At 53.0% G+C, this 21,563-nt stretch overlaps 3 protein-coding genes and 1 long non-coding RNA gene across 10 annotated transcripts; 1 reads left to right on the forward strand and 3 right to left on the reverse strand.

Moving 5' to 3' along the window:
• Positions 1 to 1,452: 1,452 nt before the first annotated feature.
• ENTREP3 (endosomal transmembrane epsin interactor 3) lies at positions 1,453 to 6,982 on the reverse strand. 4 transcript variants are annotated; one of them, XM_031436135.2, is made up of 12 exons: positions 6,156 to 6,982; positions 5,904 to 5,960; positions 5,595 to 5,705; positions 5,369 to 5,488; positions 5,100 to 5,207; positions 4,426 to 4,598; positions 4,196 to 4,295; positions 3,791 to 3,860; positions 2,985 to 3,533; positions 2,346 to 2,414; positions 2,008 to 2,261; positions 1,453 to 1,919 (listed from the first exon to the last, which is right to left on the reverse strand). In XM_031436135.2, exons 1-12 carry the CDS (start codon positions 6,378 to 6,380, stop codon positions 1,746 to 1,748), a joined length of 2,010 nt encoding a protein of 669 aa, XP_031291995.1. In that variant the 5' UTR covers positions 6,381 to 6,982; the 3' UTR covers positions 1,453 to 1,745. The 4 variants fall into 4 exon arrangements, with proteins under 4 accessions (XP_031291995.1, XP_031291994.1, XP_031291996.1 ...); XM_031436134.2 differs by having other exon boundaries at positions 4,426 to 4,601; XM_031436136.2 differs by lacking the exon at positions 5,904 to 5,960 and having other exon boundaries at positions 4,426 to 4,601.
• LOC116148119 (uncharacterized) lies at positions 6,195 to 15,909 on the forward strand. The gene is made up of 3 exons (XR_004131626.2): positions 6,195 to 6,273; positions 14,561 to 14,827; positions 15,848 to 15,909. It is a non-coding gene; the product is annotated as an uncharacterized LOC116148119 (long non-coding RNA).
• Positions 7,478 to 12,149, reverse strand: SCAMP3 (secretory carrier membrane protein 3). The gene is made up of 9 exons (XM_010979790.3): positions 11,866 to 12,149; positions 11,454 to 11,531; positions 10,729 to 10,851; positions 10,522 to 10,642; positions 9,908 to 10,036; positions 9,294 to 9,453; positions 9,084 to 9,185; positions 8,418 to 8,535; positions 7,478 to 7,924 (listed from the first exon to the last, which is right to left on the reverse strand). Exons 1-9 carry the CDS (start codon positions 11,929 to 11,931, stop codon positions 7,778 to 7,780), a joined length of 1,044 nt encoding a protein of 347 aa, XP_010978092.1. The 5' UTR covers positions 11,932 to 12,149; the 3' UTR covers positions 7,478 to 7,777.
• Positions 12,634 to 21,536, reverse strand: CLK2 (CDC like kinase 2). 4 transcript variants are annotated; one of them, XM_064477820.1, is made up of 13 exons: positions 21,238 to 21,536; positions 19,491 to 19,660; positions 18,505 to 18,733; positions 17,729 to 17,816; positions 17,311 to 17,377; positions 17,030 to 17,146; positions 16,070 to 16,236; positions 15,196 to 15,290; positions 14,427 to 14,556; positions 14,238 to 14,320; positions 13,995 to 14,074; positions 13,718 to 13,808; positions 12,634 to 13,160 (listed from the first exon to the last, which is right to left on the reverse strand). In XM_064477820.1, exons 2-13 carry the CDS (start codon positions 19,658 to 19,660, stop codon positions 12,975 to 12,977), a joined length of 1,503 nt encoding a protein of 500 aa, XP_064333890.1. In that variant the 5' UTR covers positions 21,238 to 21,536; the 3' UTR covers positions 12,634 to 12,974. The 4 variants fall into 4 exon arrangements, with proteins under 4 accessions (XP_064333890.1, XP_064333892.1, XP_064333891.1 ...); XM_064477822.1 differs by having other exon boundaries at positions 17,729 to 17,813; positions 18,505 to 18,730; positions 21,238 to 21,519; XM_064477821.1 differs by having other exon boundaries at positions 18,505 to 18,730; positions 21,238 to 21,518.
• Positions 21,537 to 21,563: the final 27 nt, after the last annotated feature.

The following is a 21,563-nucleotide window of genomic DNA, read 5'->3' on the forward strand; positions in this document are numbered from 1 at the left end:
AGGTTATACCTGACCAGTCTCATAAGGAGTTTGGCGATTATTCTAAATGCCATGGGAAGGGGGAGGGTAGAGCTCAGTGGTAGAGCGCATGCTTAGCATGCACGAGGTCCTGGGTTCAATCCCCAGTACCTCCACCAAAATAAAACAAACCCTAATTACCACCCCCCATAAAAAGTTGAAATTATTTTAAAAGAAATAAGTAAATAAATAAATACAATGGAAAGACATTAGATTTCAGCAGAACTTTAATGTGACATGGTTTCTTATCACTTTGCTGAGTGGAGAGTGGATTATAGGAAGAATGGAAATAGATTAATTCAGAGGCTGGGAGAGAGGGTAGTGGTGACTTGGGCTAGGTAACTGATGAGAGATGGATGAAATTCAGAATAGGATTGGATGTGTTGGATGAGGGAAAAGAAGAAATCAGGGTGATCCCCAAGCTTATGGACTGTGCATCTGGTTGAGTGCTGGTGCTACTTATTGAGATGTCAACACTGGAAGAGGAACAGGTGCTGGGAGTGGGAATCAAGAGTTCAGTTGTGTCCACACTGAGTCCAAGACACCCATTAAACATCCAAGCAGAGATGTCAAACTGGAGGTTGGAGCTCATAGAGAGGTCAAGAAGAGAGTTATCCACCAACACATAGATGGCATTTAAAGCCAGGTATCGTGATAGGGCCACCTATCACAGAGTGGGGTAGAAAAGAGAAGGCCAAGGGGAGAGCCCTGGGGCCCTCCAGTGCTGAGCAGTCCAACAGAGGTGTGAAAGTTGGCAAATGATACCAACATGGTAGAGCAGAAGGAAAAACAGGAAAGCATGATGTCTTCAAAGACAAAAAAGCGGAAAAATTCAAGAGAAAAGAGGCTGATTATCTGTTTCTTAGAGGTCAAATGAAATGCAGGCAGAGAAATGGCCACTGGGTCTTTGGTTACTGAAAACTTTGTCAAGAGCAGTGCCTGGGGAGAGGGAGGGGAAGGAGCCTGATGGGAATGGGCCGGGAGAGAATGGATGTTCAGGAAGTGGAAGGAAGAGAGAAAATGTCTGCCTATGAAAAGGGGCAGAGATACCACGTGGAAGCTGGATATAAATACCAGTGTCTTGAGAGTTTTTGTAACTATGAGCAATGCTAGAACAGATTTCAGTGGTGAAAAAGAATGATCCAGAAGAGAAGGGAAAATTGAAATTTATTGAAGTCTTACTCAGTGTGTTAAGAGCTTTACAAACATTTGTCCTCACAATGTTGTACGGATTAGGCAATTCAGGTTAAATAACTTGCCCAAAGTCATGCAGCTAGTGGTGGCAGAGCTGAGAGGCCACCCAGATTTTTCTGACTCTTCATGCCTCACCACCCCACGGCACAGGCACACAGCCCCTTATGTTTAAAGACCTGGGACATGCCTTTGCCCTGGCCACAGGGCCCCTGGTGAACCAGTGAAGAGTTACTCTCATGCTGAGGGAACAGGACTTTATTCTTCCTCCTCCAGTGCTTTAAGCAGGGGCATCTTCCCCCACAGCCTGAATACCCATGCAGCACAGGACAGAAGCTCTCCCAGGCCAGAGGGGCAGAGGCAAGCAGCAGGAGCCCGTAGAGGTAGGAAGGAAAGGGATACTTTTGGGGGTGTTCAGCAGGTTTCTTTTTGTGTCAGCCAGTGCAAGGGAGTGCTGGGGGCTGCTGGTCCCAACCAGCTGATGCCTGTGGCCCCAGCGTTCATCTGGATCTGTTCAGTGTGGCAGGATGCCCAGGTCAGAGCCCAGTCTCCCGGCTGCCCCCATTGAGGCTGAGGCTGTGGGGGCGGGTACCACGCTCCAGCCTCCTGGCAGACAGGAGGCGCCTCAGGGAGGAGCCAGAGCTAAGGTCACCACAGCTGCGAAGATGGAGGCTCTCTCGGCCTGGCCGGCCCCACGGGCTCCGGGGCACCTAGATGGGGCCACAGGAGAGAGCATCAATGTGGCCTGACCTGCAGCTCCAGGCTTTTCTGGGTGTCTTCCCTGGCTTCCATAACTACCTGCTTATGCCCGTGGGCTCCATTCCCATTGGGGTCCGGGGCCTTCCTGGACATCTGGAGGAAACGAGTGACCAAGCCCCGGCCTGGCCAGCTGCCCTTCAGGTCCCCCAGGGAGTGAGCAGGTGCAGGGCCCGAGGGCAGGGGGACCTTCCGGAAGGCGGGCACAGGGCGCCTTTTCTCGGCTGAGCGAGCACGTAGCAACTTGGGGGAAGGGCAGCGGGCTAGACGGAAGAGGCAGGCTTCAGAGCAGAGCCCTGGAAAGAGAAAGAGGGAGAACAGGTGGAATGGGAGGTGCAGAGAAGGCCAGGCAGCACTCCCCTACCAACCACAGGGCTGACCTGTGTCTGCAGAGGAAACGGAAGCAGCTTCTTCCTCAAGCACTTTGGTATAAAGGTCCCTGAAATCAGCTGGGAAGGAGAGGGAGACAGGGACTAAGTGGGAGGGCTCAGTAGACACGCCCACTCCTCTCGCAGCCCTCCTGAGAACTTAAGCGCAGCTCTCACACTCCAGTCCCAACCAAGGGGGCATCATCTCTGCCCACCTCTGCCAGCAACTAGATGATACAATCCACCAAGACAGGGACTAAGGCGCTATCATTCACTGCTGCCTCCTCCCTGGCACATAATGGTAATGGTGAGCACTTCTGTGCCAGTGCCAGGCATTTGACCTGCATCTCTCCTGTGGTTGAGGTACTATTATTATACCTGTTTTACAGGTGAGAAACTGAGGCTTGGAGAGGGGAGGTAACTAGCCCAAGCTGGGAGCTGTGGGATTGGGTTCCAAAAGCCAAATCCTTTACTTTTAGCCACTAGGCTATTGATGTGTTTCTAGAAGGTGACTTAAGAAGTGTCTACTGCAGGAGTTTCACCTTTTTTTCCTCCTCAGGGACCTCCACAATGTCCCAAATCCTAGCGGGCATCACTGGCCCTCTAACTCCAAAGGTTGGCCCTCTCCCAGATCTTGTGGTGGGGGCTCACCGGTGTCGCTGGAGGTGGTGATGCCCGGGTCACTGTGGGACCGTGGCAGCAGCAGCAGCGGTGGCGGGGGAGCTGGGTGAGGAGGCCGGTGCCCCGGTGGGGTGAGGGAACCTGAGCTGTCGCTGAAGCGGCGAGCGGGGGCTCGCGGGGGAGGGGCCGCAGCTGGCCGGCTGCCTCCCCTGGGGACCCGCCGCCTCAGCTCCGGGAAGCAGGGCCCCACCCAGGGCGGCCAGCCCTCCAGCCGGTGGCAGCTGCGGGCAGCTGTGGGGGCACCCAGTGGGGGTGGGGCCTCGGGGGCGGAGCAGGAGTAGGAGCGGGCAGCCCTCGGGGGCCGCCGGGGCAGGGGGCTGTCTTCAAAGGGGCCCCGGAGGCCGCAGTCCAGGCTGAGGCAGTAGCCGGCACGGCTACGCTGAATAGAGCGGAAGAGCACGTAGTCAACGGAGCGTACGGAGCCCTGCAGCTCCAGCAGGCACGAGTCCTCCGACGGGCTGGAGCCCCCGGGGAGGTCACCGATGGCTGACAGCACCAGAGACCCGCTGTCCATGGACACTGTGGACGGCAGGGGCTGCTGGGTAGCACCAGTCTGGCCAGGCCCAGGTGGTTCCTCTTTTCTCAGGCCCAGCCTCTAGGGGGCCACCCTGCCTCTAGCTTTATCTCCAAGGAGATAGGCACGTCCAGAATTCCAAGAAATCTCAGCCATCGCTGTCCCTCAACCAACTCATGCTCGTCTCTCCCTCTTTGCCCCCACCCAGCCCTGCAATCCCAGGCATCGCGGCCCTGGTCCACCCTCCCCACTTTCTACTTACCATCAACAATGGAGGCCACTCGCTCGCAGATACAGGAGCCATCGTGAAGCTGAGGATCAAACAGAGTGGCCTGCAGAAGACACAGGGGTCAAGGGTCCAGCCATACAGGCTGATATGGCCACCCCATATGCTGGACAGAGCTCTGGAGACCTAGATTCCAGGCCAGCTTTGTCACTTTGTCCACGTCACTTATATGGGCCTCAGTTTCCACAGCTGTAAAATGGAAATAATAGGTCTTGCCCCACCCATCTTACCAGGCTCGAGGGCAGATCAAAGATGACAGTGGATATTCTCTTACTATACAGATCACGAGAACTAGTATTATCTTTATCCAGTGACTGCAGCTCACTCAGCTTTGTAGGCTCTATCCCCGGCTCCCCAGCCCACACCAAGCCCTGCTCTCACCTGGCTGTCTCCTCGTAGCCCCATGACGGCCTCATAAGAAGGGGGGCAATCAGTAGGGTACAAGGGCACCGGGCTGTCCATGGAGCCATTGTAGGTAATGCTGGCAGGATGAGGGAGAGAGTTAAAGCCTGAAATAAAACTCCTACTCTGCAAAGAGCCCTCCCTACCAATCCAGCTGCAACCCCAGTCCCCTTCCTTAGTTTCCCCAACAGGATTCTGCCAGGCCTTACCTCTGTGCATCTGTTTCTGAGCTGCAGGTGTACTCTGGGGGATAGTAGGGTGGTGGGGGCACAGGCGGTACAAATTCCTCCAAGTCCAGCATGGTGTGTAGGAGTGGGGCTGGGGGCGAGGATGCACAGCCCAGAGGCCCCAGAGGGCCTGAGACTGAGCGCTCAGGGGCCAGCTGCTGAGGAGTAAGCAGGTCAGCAAGCCTGGTTTCTGGGAATACAGCTCCCTGGCTCCCAAACTCCTGTCTCATCTATGTTTTCTGGCCCCACCCCCATCCAGGAAGGACCTCCAGCTCTGGCCCTATGCATCTAGAAATTCCTCCTCTTTATGGACCCTTCTGCACCCAGAATTGCTATCTGTCCTCTGTCCCTCCCAGAACATCAACCCCTTATTCCCACCCCTCATCCAAGACATTCTTGACTCCTCCCAACTTTTAGTTCTACTCTCCAATGCCCCAGACTTGCATCACAAACTTTTCTTACTCCCTGTCATTCCCCTCCTCACCCTCTGTTTTGGAATCCCCCCAAACATCCCTGCAATAGACATGCCTAAGAGGTGACCCACAGTCCCTGGTGCTCAGAAGCCAGCACTGTAGCCATCGCCCCTCAAGCCCAGATCCAGCACACTCACCCCTGCCCTCATCGTATCTTCGGGGCCTTGACCCCTCCCCACTCACCGTGTGCACAAGGTCCAGGGAGAAGATTTGGATGCAGCAGACAATAGCAGAGAGGGTACAGATTATGGCGGCACAAATGGTGAGCCCACAGACACTAAAGAGCAAGTTCTGGGGAAGCGAGAGAGAGGAAGAGGGATGTGAGAGGGGCCTGGGGTTAGGTAAAGCCCACATACTCTAGGCCTGTGAGGACCTCAGGAGGGGACCCAAGGGTTATAACCAGGAGGATGGTGGGAGAGGAAGGAATGGTGGAGGTGCGGGGGTATGCTCACCTTGAGGGCCCCTCGGGCTTCATCACAGGTAGAGTTAGGGGCAAGTTTCAATTCCTGCCCAGACTCTGGACAGGGCCGGAGAAGAGGAACAGGGGGGCAGCACACACAGACCTTTCCGTCCTGAGTGGGAGTGAGAAGGGTGAGGCAGCCTGAAACAGGACCAACCCAGGTGTCCTGCACACCTCCCCCAACCAGTGCTCTCAGGCTCTCCCTCTTCAAATCTCACCAAGGAGCACTCTCGGAAGTCTCGGGCCAGCTGAGCATTTTTACAGGAGAGAACAGAGCCAGCCATGCTGAGCATGACACAGAGCACCGAAAGCAAGGAGAAGAAGGAGATCTGGTGGAAATAAGGCACAGACTTAGGGCTGGGACCCCAGGGGTAGCCTCTACTGTAGATGGAGCCACCCTCCTTCACAGACATTTATGCCTGGCCAGTGTGAACGGGAAAGCCAATTCCCTTCTTGAGGGCATAAATGGGCACCCCCTCAGGTGCTGGGCACCTGCCTCCCAGTGGGCACCAGACCCTAGCACATACCACTAGAGTGAACGGCCGCTTCCAGGACACAATGCCAACCACCCCGGAAAACGCCAGCTGGGGACAGAGTGAGCACAGGCTCAGCCTGGCAGGGGAGGCACCTGAGTGAGCCCCTCACCACGGGGTGCACCCAGCTCTGTAAAGAGGAAGAGGACGAGGAGACAGGAGAAGCCAGGATTTGGACTGGCAGCTGGTGTGGAGGGGTGGGGCCCAAGGATACTCCCCCACCCAACAACTGTGCACCCAACTCACCGAGAATCCAGCCCAAGACGGGCAGGACCTCTTGACGCTCTCGGTGGTGGTGACGGAGGAGGCCACCATGCTGAAGGTGACCACCAGGATGCCCAGGAGCACCTGAGCCAGCCCCAGGGTGAGCAGGGCCTGCAGCCAGGGTCTGTGGAGGCGGAGGTGGGTAAGGCCCCGGGTGCTGGGCCTGCTAGTCAGCGAGCGGCTGGAGTCACTAGGCGAGGGCATCATGCCTGCCGCCCGGTTGTCTGCGCCTCGCTCGGCTCTCCCTGGTGCTTGGGAGCATCTCAGAGGCGCCCAAGGCCCCGTCCTTTCTCCTCTCCACCCCTCTCGCTCTAGAGCCCACCTCCTCCCTGAGTCCCCTGGGGCATGGCCCAGGGACTCCAGCTGAGGAGGCGCCCAAGGGAGGGGCGTCACGGAGGGGCCGCGGAGTGCTCCCTCTCCACCACGGGCACTGGACGGGCACCGTGCCCGGGATGGCGATGAGGACGCGGGGGCACCGGCTCATTGCATCTCCCTAGGGAAAAGGGGCGCCGAGAAGGGCCGGTCCAGGAGTGAAGTGAGGGCGGCGGTCCGGAACCCAGGGAAGGGTGGGAAGGGTAAAGGCAAGAAGGATGGGAAAAAAGTCTAGAGTAGAGGGGAGGATCGGCGTGGGGTGACTCTAGAGGCGCGGTCGGTGTGCCCTCAGAGTGTCCAGTGGGATCCGAGGCCGCCTGGTGGGGAGAGGCTGCGGCGGCGCCGTCTCCTGGGTCGTCAGCCCCGCTCCCCTCCCCACCATGCTCCCGCTCGCCCAGCTCGGGCTGCAGCAGGTCCGGGACTGGACGCGGGGGATGGGGATGGGACGGTGCGGGAGGAGGGGCGTGGCGCGAGGGCCGGCGCGCGGCGCACTCTGGGAGCTGCAGTCCCGGCAGAAGATCGTGTGGGAGGAGGAGGGCGGGAACCGTCCGTAGGGTCAGCCGGTCGCCGCGGCCTATCCCGTGAGCAGCTTGGGTCCCTGCCTCTCCCCGGACCCAAGTCCGGGCTAACAGTTTTGGCGCTCACTTCAGCCCTGCCCAGCCTCTCAGGCCTCTGGGCCCCGGCTAAGTACCCAGCAGAGGCAGCGTCTTTTTCACTAACGGAGAGGGGTGGGGAGCTGAGCTCCCTGGCAGATCCACAATTCCACGCCCAACCGTGGACTTCCCTCCCTCTTCCTACGCCAGCCAGCGGGCTCTGCTGCCCTGCTCCCAACGGCACTAAGGACAGACCCGGCCTTCCCTCTGGAGTCCACATTCTGCTTCCACTCCAGTCCCCTCCACTTTCTCTTCCGATTAAAACTCCAGAAACAGGGATTTCCAGTTCCACTTTCTTTTTATTTAAATAACCGAAGCAACAGCCTTGGCACAGCAGAGGGAAGCTGGGTTGGGGTGTGTAGGGGTGGCAGCAGTGTGGCCTTATGGGAGGGAAGCAGTGACTGGGTCACAGTGGGACTCCCTACACCTGTAAGTCAGGTTCAGCAGTCACAGCTGTGGGATTGGGGGCACTATAGCGGAGACGTCAAGCTGTGACATCTCACCAAATCCCAGAGACCTCAGGGATGGGGGCTAAGTCAGCTCCCTCAAGTGGCAGGGCCAGAGCATCCCAGTCAGGGGTCATGGGGCCCGGAAGGCATTCTCGGCAGCCCCAGCGGCTGCATTGGCAGCTGCGGTTCTGACCGCAGGGTTAGAGAAGACACCAGCAGCAAATTCTTGTTGGGCCTTCTGAAAGCTGGCACCTGTGCGGCGATACAAGGAGTGGATCTGCAGGTAGAGAAGGCACAGACTTTACAGCATATTCCGGCCACTGTTGCCAGCTCCAATCTAACACCATCACCATCACCATCACCACCACTCACCAGCCTGCGGCTCTAGCTTTTTCTTCTTGGCTCCCTCCCAGCATACAGACACAGACACAGACACAGACACACACACACACACACACACACACACACACACACACACACACACACACACACACACACACACACACACACACACACACACACACACACACACACACACACACACACACACACACACACACACACACACACACACACACACACACACACACACACACACACACACACACACACACACCCTCCCACAGAACACCCACCTCCCGCCAGAGGCCCATTAGCTGAGAACCCATCCATCAGCTTGGCCCTCCCCAGTTGCTCCTGAATGTTCCACTCAGGCCCCTAGGGACATATGATCTCACTCTCCTGGCCCCACCTTCAACACAACCCCTCACCCGCTTTAGCATCACAATGCCCAGCACAGCAATGCCAGTGAAGAACAGGGCAACCAGCAGCATGAGCACAGCTACAGCCGTGTTGGTCTTCAGCACCACCAGAGCAGAGATCCAGCCACTGTTAGGAGGGGAAAGTATATGGAAGTGATGAGGGGCTGCTCACAGCTGGGTCTCTGTCCTTCCAGCTTCTTCACATGTCGCAAACATGCCCTATTCCCACCCATTCCACCAAGGGCCGTTTCCCTAATCAGTCTGGCAGCTTTCCATGCACCACAAACCCAAACTACATCTGTTCTATTCATGGTTCAATCCCAGCTTCTGAACCACTGGCTTCTAGCTCTCCAAGCTCCTCCAGACATCCTGACGCCAAACAGACCTTTCTGTTGAGGATTCTCCCTCTTCTTCAACCATTGGTTACATATGCCTTCTCCAGGAAGCCTTCTCAGATTGACCATATGCAGCCATCTTTCCCCTAATCTATGCCTGTCTAGGGTTCCATCTGTGCTCTCTCTATCCTGGAGTATGTCCTGTCTTTCTTAAACTAGCACCTGCCAAGGATAAAAATCACGTTTCCTTTTTCTGAACAACTCCTACGTCGGTATCCAGTGCTGACTTGGACTAGAGGAGCAGGAGGAAGGAGTGAAGGCAAATGGCAGCCTCACAGACCTGAACCCCCAACCTGGGATGCCAATGGCCTGGAGGACAAACAGCACATCCTGAACGAAGAAAATGAAGAAGAAAACGAAGAAATTGAATGAACTGTCACTCCTGCAAGGAGAAAGGATAGGAAGGGTAGGATTAGAATGAGGGCTGGAGGAGCCAAATGGAACCCATCCAAGTCCCCTCCCCGCCATCATCCCCACCTCCTCTTCTTACCGGAAAGCCTTATACATGGGGCGGTACCAGCAGACAAAGGAGCAGGGAGTGAAAAGGAGGATCCAGAGGATAGAGAGCCCAAAGCCTGAGCCATTGCTGGTCTCCACACAGAAGCTGGCCAGGCAGGCAAGGAAATTCAGGAGAAGAGCCAGAGTGCTGCCTAAGGGTCGGAGGGAAAGGACAATGGGTCAGTAAAAGCTTCTTCCCACAGAAGCCACCCCACCACCCTCACCAGATGTGGCAGAATAAGGAAAAGGCGGCAGCCTTCTGCCTTCACAGGACCCTCAACTCAACTCAACAGGGGAGACAGAACTAGCACGTCTCAATCACATGTGATCCCCTTTGTTTAGACATTTAAAGGATTTAGTATACAGTTATACCAGAGGATGAGGGAAAGGGGGAGAGGATAAGAACATACATTTCCCAGAAGGCTGAAGAGTAAGTTCTAAATACTATAGAAGGAGTAATACTGGAAGATCCTGGAGAAATTAGCCTTAAACTCAAATACTGAGGAAAGGTGAAGTGTCTAGTTCTAGGTGAGTGGGCTCCAGGGAAGAAAAGATATACAAGTTACTACTTGTACTTTTCCTTTAAAAAGGCTTCTCACTACTCACACATCCAGAGGTAGTACATAGTGGATACTGTCTTCTGAAATTCTTGGGGAATCTCCATGGAGATGTCCTGGAAAAAGCAGGGCTGAACTGGGCAAAAAGAAGGTAGAGGGGGCCAATTGTTCTGTCGAGCTGTAAGGCACAAAGAGAGCAGGAGGACCCCACAAGTGAGACAGAGGCCAAAAAATTACCCCCCTTTCCTTCTACCCTCAGGCCCTCTCTTCTATTTCCAATTCTGGGTTCAAGGAGACAAGGGTAAGTAGCAAAACTAACATTAATAGTGGGTTTTTTTTAAAATTGAAGTATAGTTGATTTACAATGTTGTGTGTGTTTATAATGACTTACAACTTCTAAGCACTGTGTCAAGCCCTTTGTATAGATGACCTTGTTTAACCCTCACAACAATCCTGTCAAACAGGTACAAACATTATTTTCACTTTACAGGTGAGGAAACTGAGGCACTTGAGATTAAGTAACTTGCCTAAACTCACCCTTAGTAAGCGACAGCGCCCAAATTCAAACTCAGCAATCTGGCTCCAGTGCCCATGTTCTTAGGCCTTTTTTGAAGCTTCACAACTGTCAGATGCCCTCCCCCAGTGTACCAGGGATCCACTTACTAGCTGTGCCCCCGAGGGCAGCATGCTGCAGCTCTCGCTCCCTCCGGTCCAACTCCTCTGCCTTCCGGTTGAGCTCCTCCTGCTTCTTGAGCAGCTCAGCTGTGGCTGCCGCAGCTGAAGCCTGCCCAGTATGAGCAGAGAGAGATGTGAGTCCTGAACCACAGGGCGGGCCTTTCTTCCCAACTCCTACCCACACATCCCCTTTACCTGGGTGCTGTAGGAGCCATAGTTCTTGGGTTCTGTGGGGCTGAGCTTTCTCGAGGACTGCAATGGGGGAGCCGAGGGGGGAGCTACCGGAACAGGGGCAGGAGGCTCATAGGTTGGTGGCGGCTGTGGAGTTTGGAAAAGACCTTAGGGAACATCTAGTCCCTCGTAACACAGGAATCTAGAGTTTGCCTGAATTCCTTTAGACCTAGAACTCATTACCTAAGGCAGCTGCCCCTCCCTCAGGTGTTAGAAAGTTTGTATCAGAGAACTCTTATATGACCTGCAGCAGCCCTCGTTACCCCTCACATCGAGTTCCTAAGCCAGGACTCAAATACTCATCTACTTCCTTAACTTTTAAAAATTCTTACCACTGAGACAAACAGGTGTATTCTTCTTTATTTCTTGCCTTCTAATTGTACACCTAAGCATAGTTTGTTTTCTTCTCAACTGTAACCAGTCCCATTCCTTTTCTTCTCCAAAGAAACCTCCCTAAACAAAGTCTTGGTTCAGGCCAAGCCAGACTCCAGGTCCTCCCAGGACCAACGTTTAGAGATCCAACTGGATGGATCCTTGGCCCTGGTGTCTTCAGAAGGGTTAGGCATCCCACGGAAGACTGGCCTCTCTCAGGAAGCTAAGCCTGCAGCAAAGTCCCGTGTACCCCAAGAGAGTGGACTTGTTGGCATACCCTACCCTTCCTGGCCCTCCTGTGCTCTTCAGAATCTCACCTCCCGGGTCTCAAAAGGGTTGTAGACATCAAGCGTGGCATACTGCGGGCTGGGTCGGTGCTGGATCACGGCTGGGTCCTGAGGGCAGAGAGCTGGGGCTCAGCTGGCACCTCGTGCCTCTAGGGGAACTCACAGGGGTCTCTTTCCAATTGCCCGTGGCTCGAAGGACTGCAACTTGGGGGCCACGCTGTTGTCCCAATATTTGCCCCCAGTCCTTCACCCCACACTGCCAGTACCAGCTCCTTAAGGGGCAGGGCCCGCCCCTCCAGGGTGCTCACTGGTCTGGAATCACCGTCACTCCCACGTGGCAGCCCTTCCTCGGACCAAATGTCGCGATGGGAATACAAGTTCGCCCGACCCTCTAGAATCGAGAAGTCAACCCAGCTACCCAAAGGAGGCCGGCGCAAGTCACCTGAAAGGGGTTGTCAAGCTCGCCGGGCTCGGCGAAGGGGTTTCCACCGTCTCTGCTTTGAGCCATGTTTGCAACTGCGGCCTGGGCCGCCGGCCCCCTGCCCTCCACGCCCCTGCCGCGGCAGTGGCGGCGGCCGTGGTTCTCAGAGCTCCCTCCGCTCCGCTCCTCTCGGTCCGCCCCGCTTCTCTGTGCACGGATTGGTTGTACCGACCGGAAGGGTCACAAGGATTCCCGCAGCAGCAGCGGGTCGCGCCTGCGTCTCGGCTAAAGGCAAAGAAGGAAGTGCCCCACGTGACACCTCCAACCTAGTCGCCCTGGCCAAGCACCGCCCCTTCCCACGTGACTTCCTTCAACCAACGAACTACACTTCCCAGGAGGCCTAGCGTCAGAATCCCCGTCTGTCCTAGTCCTCCGAGATGTCTTTGACCCGTGGTGACTGCCTCCTAGAAGCCCAGTTAGGCAAGTTTTAAAATCTGGATTTCTGCCTCTATCCTGGCGCCCAGACTAATAGCTATAGTAATCAGACCTCTTTCCCAACCCTCATCTTTCCAGATCAAACAAGTGCTAACCTTGTAACTCTTCTCCATTCTAACTGGCAAGAAATGTTATTTCACCCATCACTACTCTCCTGGGATAAACTGGTAGCCTGACTATGGTTAACGTTGGAAGGTAAAATGGGACTCCCATTGTACCCAAACTCAGAAAGGTCGCCAACCTTCTCATCCCTCCACCCCAGTATCCCCAAACCTCAAACTCCAGGGATGGGGGTCAGATGAAGCACGTCATTTTATTTCACAAAGACTGTACAAAATTCCTTATAAAATATGGGATAGATGCCACCTGGTTACCTCATCCTGCCCCTATCCAACTCAACTGTGGAGGGGCAGGTGAGGGTGGGAAGTGTGAGATGGAATAGCATTATGTACAAGGTGGGGTTGAAGCGATAGGTACAAGTTCTTTCATATTTACACTATTTCACATATTCACAGGTACATAGGGAGCCAGGAGAGAGTGGGCTCCGGCTCTGTTCTCTTGTATAAAAAAGCACCAGTGTCCTGGACTGGACACCCACTGCTGTTAGAGACGCAGCGGGGCCCAGGGCCTGATCGTCACCGACTGATATCCCGACTGGAGTCCCACAACTTGGCGTTAGGTGGCTCAGCCCGAAGGCGGGCGAAGAAAGGGTGCTGAAGGGCTTCGCCCAAGGTCAGCCGCTTAGCAGGTTCATATTCTAGCATGCTTTCAATCAGATCGAAGAGCTGATGGTGTTCCTCTGCCTCCGAGGTCAGATATCGCTGGTGGTGGAGGTTGGGAAAAAGGTGAGGCACGATGCCTTTTATAAACCCTGCCTTCTTCGTCAAGGCCCTAGCTTTCTTTCAATTCTGGAGGACCAAGGCTCTGCTTGCAACTATTAAGAACGCTACCTCACCATAACCACACCATGACCATTTCTGCTGTTACAGCTCAACCTACCCTCCTACTAGCACAATTATTCCTTCATAGTCTTTGAAAGTTCTATTTGTGTATCCTTGTCAATTTCATGAATCTTCTTTAGCTCCTCATTAAAATGTAAGCTCTTCCAAAGTAATTTATTCTTTTCTGTCTGACCTAAAGAATCCAGGACATTGCTTTCATCTCTGGTTGGTTCAAGAAAGACATGGCTGTCTAACCTCATTCCCTCCATAAAACTACTCTCTCTTATCTCTCTTCTACCAACAAAAGATGTCTTCTTTCAGTTGTCCTCCCCTTCTTTCCTAACCCTTTGCTTGTGAAATGCACTCCAGGGGCAAAACACCTTAAGAAGGAAGTAATCTCTGGGTGGTGGGCACTATTTATTCCCAGCCCGGCTCACCCGAAGTGGTTTGCAGTTTTCTCGAACGTAGCGTCCAGCTGACGTGTTCTCATCCCAATCCAGGCGACCCCGATAAAAATATTTCTGCTTCCTAGAGGGGAAGGGGGAGGTTGAGGAATCAGGAGGTTCCTCTTGCTGTGGGATAACTCCCTTATTCCCCCATCTGAGAGTAGCTGGGGGGAGGGGAGATGTCAAAGAAAAAAGAAAATGATGTGATATAGACCAATTTTGTGGAGAGAAGAGGAAAAGGGTTAAGTCCCTCCCACTCAAGGTTCACCTTGTCTTTCGGATCATCCGGGAGGGGATAGGACCCAAGATCCTTTCCATCATGGCTAGATGTTCTCTGTTGTCATGGGTCTGGGAAACAAAAACAAAACTGAGCATGGAACCAGGAGGGGATGCTGAGGACTAGCCACCAGGAAGATAGGCAGTGTGGAGGAGTGAGTAGGCAGGTCCTCAGCAGATAGAGAAATCAGGTAGGATAGTGCCTAGTGGTCACATAAGATATCCCACCACTTACTTGGAAGAGGGTGAAGCCAACATAGTATTCAAAGATGATGCAGCCTATGCTCCACACATCACAAGGCTGTGACCAGCCCAACTCTGGGTAGGAATGAGAAGGAAAAGGTATTATGAGGCTCAGGGGGCCCCATCCTTACCACCACACCAACCCCAACATATTTGAACCACCTTGTTCTCCCCGCCTTACCGAGGATGACCTCTGGTGCTCGGTAATGGCGAGTGGAGACAATGGTACTATGGTGTTCATGGTCAAAGGTGGCACTGCCAAAGTCTACCACCCGCACAGCTGTGCTCTTCACGCTGCGCTCATCTCGCTTCTAGGAGCAAAGCAGGAAGAGAATGAACCTCTGCACTGAGATTGAGAATGAACCAACCAAGATTCTACCACTATTCTCTGAAGTGCTCCTGAGCCTTAAAAAGCACCTCTGATCTCTTGCCTGCTCCCACACACGCCAGAGAATCTCCTGCTTTACAGCCTCCCGAATACCGAGCAGAGTACTTGCAGAATGGGAGAGGAAGAGGAATATGGAATAATTATGGAACAGCACACATGCCCCTCTGCATCCGAAGAGTATACCCACGTGACTGGTATATAGTCTTTTGGAAAATATATAGCAGGTAGCAAAGGGAGAAAGAGCTTCCTTAGCTGAGATCTCCATTATCTCCAGTTAGCCAAAGGAGCTGAGCTCTCTACAGAAAACCCAAACTAAGAACCTTAAAAGCATTTTCACTCTTTTGGAAAGTTAACAGAGGTTCTTTTGCCAAGTTCTCTTCCAATTTAAGTGTTACATCTCTCCCTTTCAATCTATTCTAGCACTCTGGTTTTACTCAGTCAGAGCCAGAGCAGAAAATGTGGTAGAAAGAAATAAAAGACAGGACACAAAGGGCTAAGAGAAAGGCCAAGTGACAGGGACACCTGCACGCACTGGCCAAGGGGCAGAGCTTGTCCATCTTACCTTCTCTAGATTGTAGGTGAGCTCGTAGTCTGAATTCACAAACAGAATATTTTCAGGTTTGAGGTCCGTATGTGTCAGCTTGTTATCATGGAGGACTGCAGAGGAGAAGGCCAGGTCAGGGCTGGTTCAGGTGGACAGGGCTAACTGGCACCAGCTGACCCCAGGCTTGGTCACCTAGCTTAAAGCTGGTGAGGAGGTAGGTCCACAATCATTAGGCTGCTTTCTGTTCTATATCCAAATGAAATGCCTGGTCTAAGAAGCCCTATACTTATTAATGTAAGATATATATGTATGTATCTCTCAACAATGTATAAGATGATTTGCTACGAGTTGCATTTTTGTACTGACTCTTGACATGTGTTTGACATCCTGTGAATTCAGCTCTGTGAAACCGTATTGTTATGAAGACTCAAGAGGAAGTATGTACTAGTCTGGATCCCCTACCTGGCCCCTTGGCTGCACTACTCCCTGCCCCCACCTGCTTTGTTGGGATCAGTCAGCATCTCAGCTCAGACAAATATAAACTTCTAGCTTGAGGAATCTTTTTGTCTCTTTGTGCTTGCTGCATGGCTTACACTTTCCCAAGGAAGGGGAATGAAGGAAAAAAAAAGAGGTAATTAAGTGCTTTGATTTCAAATGCTTTTTCTTCCAGCTCCTGCTAGGCTGAACGTGGAGTAAAAGCAATCAGTGATGGTGAGGACATCAGTGGAGGAGTTAAGTCAGAAGAGGAAGAGATGTCAACAGAACAGTGAATAAAAGAACTGCAGATAATCAAGTTGACTGTTTAGGGGCTTCATCAGTGCACAACTGAGACAGAAGAGGTCCAACGGAGGGAGGGGCTGCCCCAGAGTCCGCCTCGGCCCGCCCCACTCACACTTGACGGCCTGGCACAGCTGGTAGGCCATGTGGCGCACTTGGTGGATGGGGTAGGGCAGGTAGTTGTTGTCTTTGAGGAAATCGAAGGTGCTAAGGCCCAGAAGCTCAAAGGAGATACACATGTGGCCATGGTAGTCAAACCAGTCAAACATCTGGACACAGAGGCTGGGAAGAGAGATGGGGGAAGGGGGATGTCTGATGAGCTCCCTTCTGCCCACCACCCCTCCAACATAGAGGGACTGCATAGCTGCTGATTCCACACACTTGTGTAAAAACATGCCAGCTAATATCACCAAGAAAATTCAGTTCAGCTAGGGAATGGCCTTTCTGGCAGATCCAAGAAGAGATGTACTACCTGTCATGTTTCAAACTATTTTCCTACATTTTAAATAGCTAAAAAGAAAAAAATTGTATTTGCTGAGGAGCTGCTAAGTACCAGGCTCCAGTGTGGATCACGAATTGTCAAACTGCCACTCCTACATCCTGACCCCAGCTCCCAGCTCTGAAAGTCACTCACCATCAGCTATCATTGAGCCCATCTTTATGTCTATTATGCCTTTAATAGTCTTATTCTATACTTGGATTATGGAAAGTGTGTGAACAGAAATATTAACACATAAATATCTGTGGCCTTCTCAGCATAGTTCTGGGTATTAAAAGCTCAATTAATTTTTTGATGAAAATGTTGATTCTCAGTCTCAGGGCCATTTCTGGGCATATCCCTCCTGGGCTGGAGCCAAACTGTGGAGCAATTTGCCCTCAAAACAAGGAGAATGGATTAAAGAAGAACACAGGCCCTTCCTTCCTGCCCTAATGTTCTACTGCTCTAAGATGATAAATTAAAGACGAATGGATGAGAAGGTCTAGGACTCCCCTGCCTGCCTAACACAGGTCAGGAAGGTTTCCTGTATAGGGATGGAGCCGCTTAGACTCCCCACATACTCCTTTGCTTGCTTACTTCTTGTTGTCAGGGTCCTTCTCATTGATTTTCTCCAGCACGTTGATTTCAAGTCGAGCTGCTTCCTTGTACTTTTCCACATTTTTAATGATCTTCAGGGCAACTCGAGCCCCGCCCCTATAGAATAACAGAAGAGGCTTTTGGTAGAATCTCAAGAACATCTCAGACTGAACAGGGGATTAAGAAATTCTACCTTTGGCTAATCAGCAAAAAAGTCCCAGATAATCTCCCTACCTCTTTACACCTAGCAGACGTGGAGTACAGAGGGGGCTGACAGTTACCTGCGATGGTCAACACACTGTACAACTCGGCCGAAGGTCCCCTCTCCCAGGGTGCTTACGATTTCATCTGAAATGAAAAAGAGCAGGGTCGGGGAGAGGGAGGGAGAGAAGGTGGGGAATGAGCTGAGTTGGAAGAAAAAGGGTACAGCAACCTGGGGTGAGGAGATGAAGGAAGGGGGAACAGATACAGATGGTCACAGGAGGAGAAAACCCCTGCGTGATTCCCACCACCTTTAACCCAGGGGCCATGAGAGCTGGAAGTGGACAGCAGAGGTCAATCTCAACAGCAACTCAAACCACCCAGATAAACAACACCACTGAGAAGAGGCAAAAGAGGCTGTGACTTGGGTTGGCTCGGGATGTTAGGATGGCTATGGGACCATTACAGGCTATAGGATTGTTACGATTTGGCTTGTACATCGCTCTTGTAGCCAGTCCCCGACGTGGTAGATGAGGTGGCCCTCAGCGTCGTCCTCTACACTCTTGGCTCTCCGGCTGCTGTGCTGCTGTCGGGGGGCGGGGGGGGTCGGAGCAAGCCAGGTGTCGGAGCGGGGGCCGGAGGGAGGCGGGGTGGGTGGTGGAGGGGTCACCGGTCACAGGCGCCCAGCCAGGGGGGACAGACGATGATGGGGGACAGTGGAAGGGAACACGTCAGATGCAGTAAGGCGGATCGGGGTGAGAAGAAAGAGCGGCGCATAACCCAAGTCCCCAAACCCAAAACGGGAACAGGGAGAGGCACGGGCAGAGCAGAGAAGTGGTGTTGTTGCCAATGTCACCCACAACCCCATGCTCTACACAATGCCCTTCCAGGTGGGCACAGATCTCCCATTGCCCCCACCCAAGCCCACCTGCTGAGGGGGCCGTGGAGCCCAGGGCTTGGGGGAGAAAGGCAGTTCACAAGCAAGGTCCCCACTAGAAAGTGGAAGCCTCTGGGGTGGAAGAGCTGCTCCCAATACAGTCAGCCCAGCATGCCAGGGAGGGCACTGGGGTTCACAAATGCTCTGTGCCCATCCATCTCCAAAGCAGATTCAGGGCCCTCCAAGAGTCGGAGAGCCTCCAAGAGAGTAGACACTCAGTGCCCACCTCAGTGTTCATACCCCAATGCTTGGCTGAGAAGAAGGATACTTCTCACTTACCGGGGTCCCAGAGGGCTGAAGAAGAGTAAGGAGAGGAAGGGCCTGGGCTGGCACTTACCGAAGACGAGCGGCTGAATGTCCGGCTGCGTCGCCTTCGCCGTCTATGCTTCCGCCGGCTGCTGCGCTGGCTGCGGTAACTGCTGTTCTCCCGATGATATTCGTAGGAATGCCGGTAGTCCGCGTCGTAGTAGGCTTCTCCCCGATCCCGGCTGTAGTCATTGCGCCTGTAGCTGCCACAGTATCGCCGGTCATATGCCCTCCGGTCTGATGAACGATCATCATAGCTGCTGTTGGACGACAACACCATTAGGTGCATCTGTTCAGGCCACATTCCTTGCCATACCATGTGACAAGGCCCTCCCTCACCGAGGACAAAGAGTAATGCTAGAAAAGTTGCTCTCACACACTCAAGTCACTCTGAGAGGACCAAGACCCAGGGCAGTGATGTAACCAAGCACAGAGGAGGATCCCCACACCTGCATGTCACCAAACCTCTGAAAAGACATCTGCAGAACAACTCCTTCTGAGAGCCTCCTCCTCCCCTCCAGTGATGCAATGGAACAAAGAGCCGCTTCTTTCTCCAGCCTTTCCTAACTGATACCTAGCTTTGCTCCCTAACTATCCCTAACCCATCCCTCCCACTGAATATGCTGCTAAGTTATTAAAACTCTGCAGCTCTATATTTGTCTTGTCTGTTAACTCGTTCGTTAGTTACCTCTAGCCCCAAGTCTTTTGCATTTGCTCTCCTTTGTCTAGGACACTTCTCCACTGTCTTTTAGACAAGCTTAGGTGTCACCCTCTCTGGGAAGTTTTCCCTGAACTACACACATTGCCCCACTCCAACCAAACCTGTGGGAAGCTTCCTCAGCCCCTTACTATATACTTTCTCCACGATAATACTCTTAACACCACAGTGTAAATGGCTTATTTTGTCATCCATTTTGACCATCCCCTTCCCCCAGTTGCTTAACATGAAACCAATAAATCTGTGCTGAATACATAAACGACTGGGCCGAGTATGGGTTTCTCTTCCCGAAGCCTCACCTCCGGGAACGGACGTGGTAGCTGTCTTCCCGCCGGCGCCGCCGAGTCCGGTCACTGCTACTTGACCAGGAGCGGCTTCTTCGTCTCTTATGCTTTCGGCTCCGGTAGTGTTCATGGTAACTCCCCCGGCTGCCTCGCTCTGAAGAGTGGTACCTTCGAGGATGAGGCATCTGGAAGGGAAGGTAAAATTAGAAATAGTGGGGCAGCTCTGAGTTTTCAAAAGTCTCTTCCAAGGACTGGCTGCTCCAGAGATGTTAAGCTGCCTTCTGCTCTTCTATTTCTACCTCTTTTGGCCACCCACAACTCCCTTGGTTTTCCTCTGTTCTCAAAATCCCTTCTTAATAAAGTATATATTCTACTAATGCTGGCTGAAAAATTTAGGAAGCTTCCTCCCACTCAGCTCACTGCTCTACTCTGATTTACCTCAAACATGGCTTCAAGAAGATACTCAGGTGTGGGCCAAAGCTTATTACAGCTCAGACTGTGTAACTGATAGAGACTGCCACAGTTCATCCTTGGCTGAGATCTAGAAAGTTCCTCACAACTCAACAGCAAGAGAACAATGCTTTAGTATACGCTATTGTGACAAATATTTACAATCACTGAAAGTGGATCTCATCTCAACTAGACCATCCATGTCCTGAGGGTAGGAATCCAGTTTTACCAGGTTTCTACACATAGTAGTGTATACCAAATAAAAGCAAGTTCCAGGGATCTGAGTCTGGCCCCTTGGATTACCTGAATCTTCTCTCACATCACTGGCAAAAAATCCCCCTTGAATGATTTTAATACAGGAGGCCCCAAACTGCAGTCAGCTTCCCATCCGGCCCCTCCCTTTTATGCTAAGAAGTAGAGAATAATTGGTTGTTAATTAATATCAGCACTAGTTGGCTAAAAGCTGGCCACCTTCCAGGTATTGGAATCGCAATAGCATGGTGCACAAATTCTTTTTTTCCTTCAAGGAAAGAACCAGAGAGAAATCACTGTCACAATCCAGGAAGATGAGAAAAGGAAAGGAGAATAGAATTAAATATGCCCAGAGACATAAGTCTTGGGGAAGGGCGTGGGTTAGGTGTGGATAAAGCTCCAACATCTGGCTCCCATTCTGAACTAATTTTCAAATTGAGGAGGACGGTGGTAATTGATTCATTCCTGGCCTATCAGGGCTTGTAGGAAACCAAGAAGATGCAATCACCAGATTCTCCCACATAATTCAACCTTGATTAGCATTGCCACATTTCATCTCATCATCTTCTCACATACGTACTGCTACCAAAGTCCCTCACAGACTTTCCTCTCTCCCATCCCCGTAAGTATCTGCAGCCTACAACTTTCTCAACTTGTCTTTTTTTTTCTCTTTCTCAGAAAATCCAGTACTAACCCTTAGAGTCAAACTCTTGCCACATCCTCCAAGAGACACGGCATTGTGTTCTCCCTCTCTAACTTTGGTCCAACTTTGATATTATGCTCTTTCTCGTCTCTGGAACCACTCCCATCTCTGCTCCATCACTCCTCTTCTACTTTGGTCCCTCCCAACTTTCCTACTGGTTTTCCCGAAAACATCTAAGGCAGATCGACCTTCCACTTCATCTTCCTACTCCTCACCTCTGCCACTTCAGAGGTCTCAGCCCTTCCCCTCTCCTAATCTGGCCCTGGCTCCTTGCCCCCCAATCCAATCTTATCCCTGCCCGCCCCGCAGTCGCCATCTTTCCGCGCGGCCCCGCGGCCCGCCAGCCCGCGCGCTCACCGTTCTGGCGGCGAGGCCCGTGCGCTTGTCCCACAGGAAGTCCGTGATGGCGGCGGCACTGCGGCCGGAGTCCCGGCACCCCCGCGGCGACGAAGTGCGGCTCCACCCCCCCAACCCGAGACCCTGGGACCTCCCGCCTCGTTCCCGGGCTCCGCTCCAGTCCCGCCCGCCCAAGCTCCGTCCCCGCCCCCAGGATCGGCTTGGCGCCGCTCGCACCGCCCCCGCCCGGGGCCCGATCCCAGCTCGGTCTCCGGCTCTGGCCTCTCCGATCCGCCGCCGCCACCGCGAGCGAGCACGTACGCACGCACGCACGTCCTGCGTCGCTT

Source organism: Camelus dromedarius, chromosome 23 (assembly GCF_036321535.1).
Source record: "Camelus dromedarius isolate mCamDro1 chromosome 23, mCamDro1.pat, whole genome shotgun sequence".
NCBI lineage: Eukaryota > Metazoa > Chordata > Mammalia > Artiodactyla > Camelidae > Camelus > Camelus dromedarius.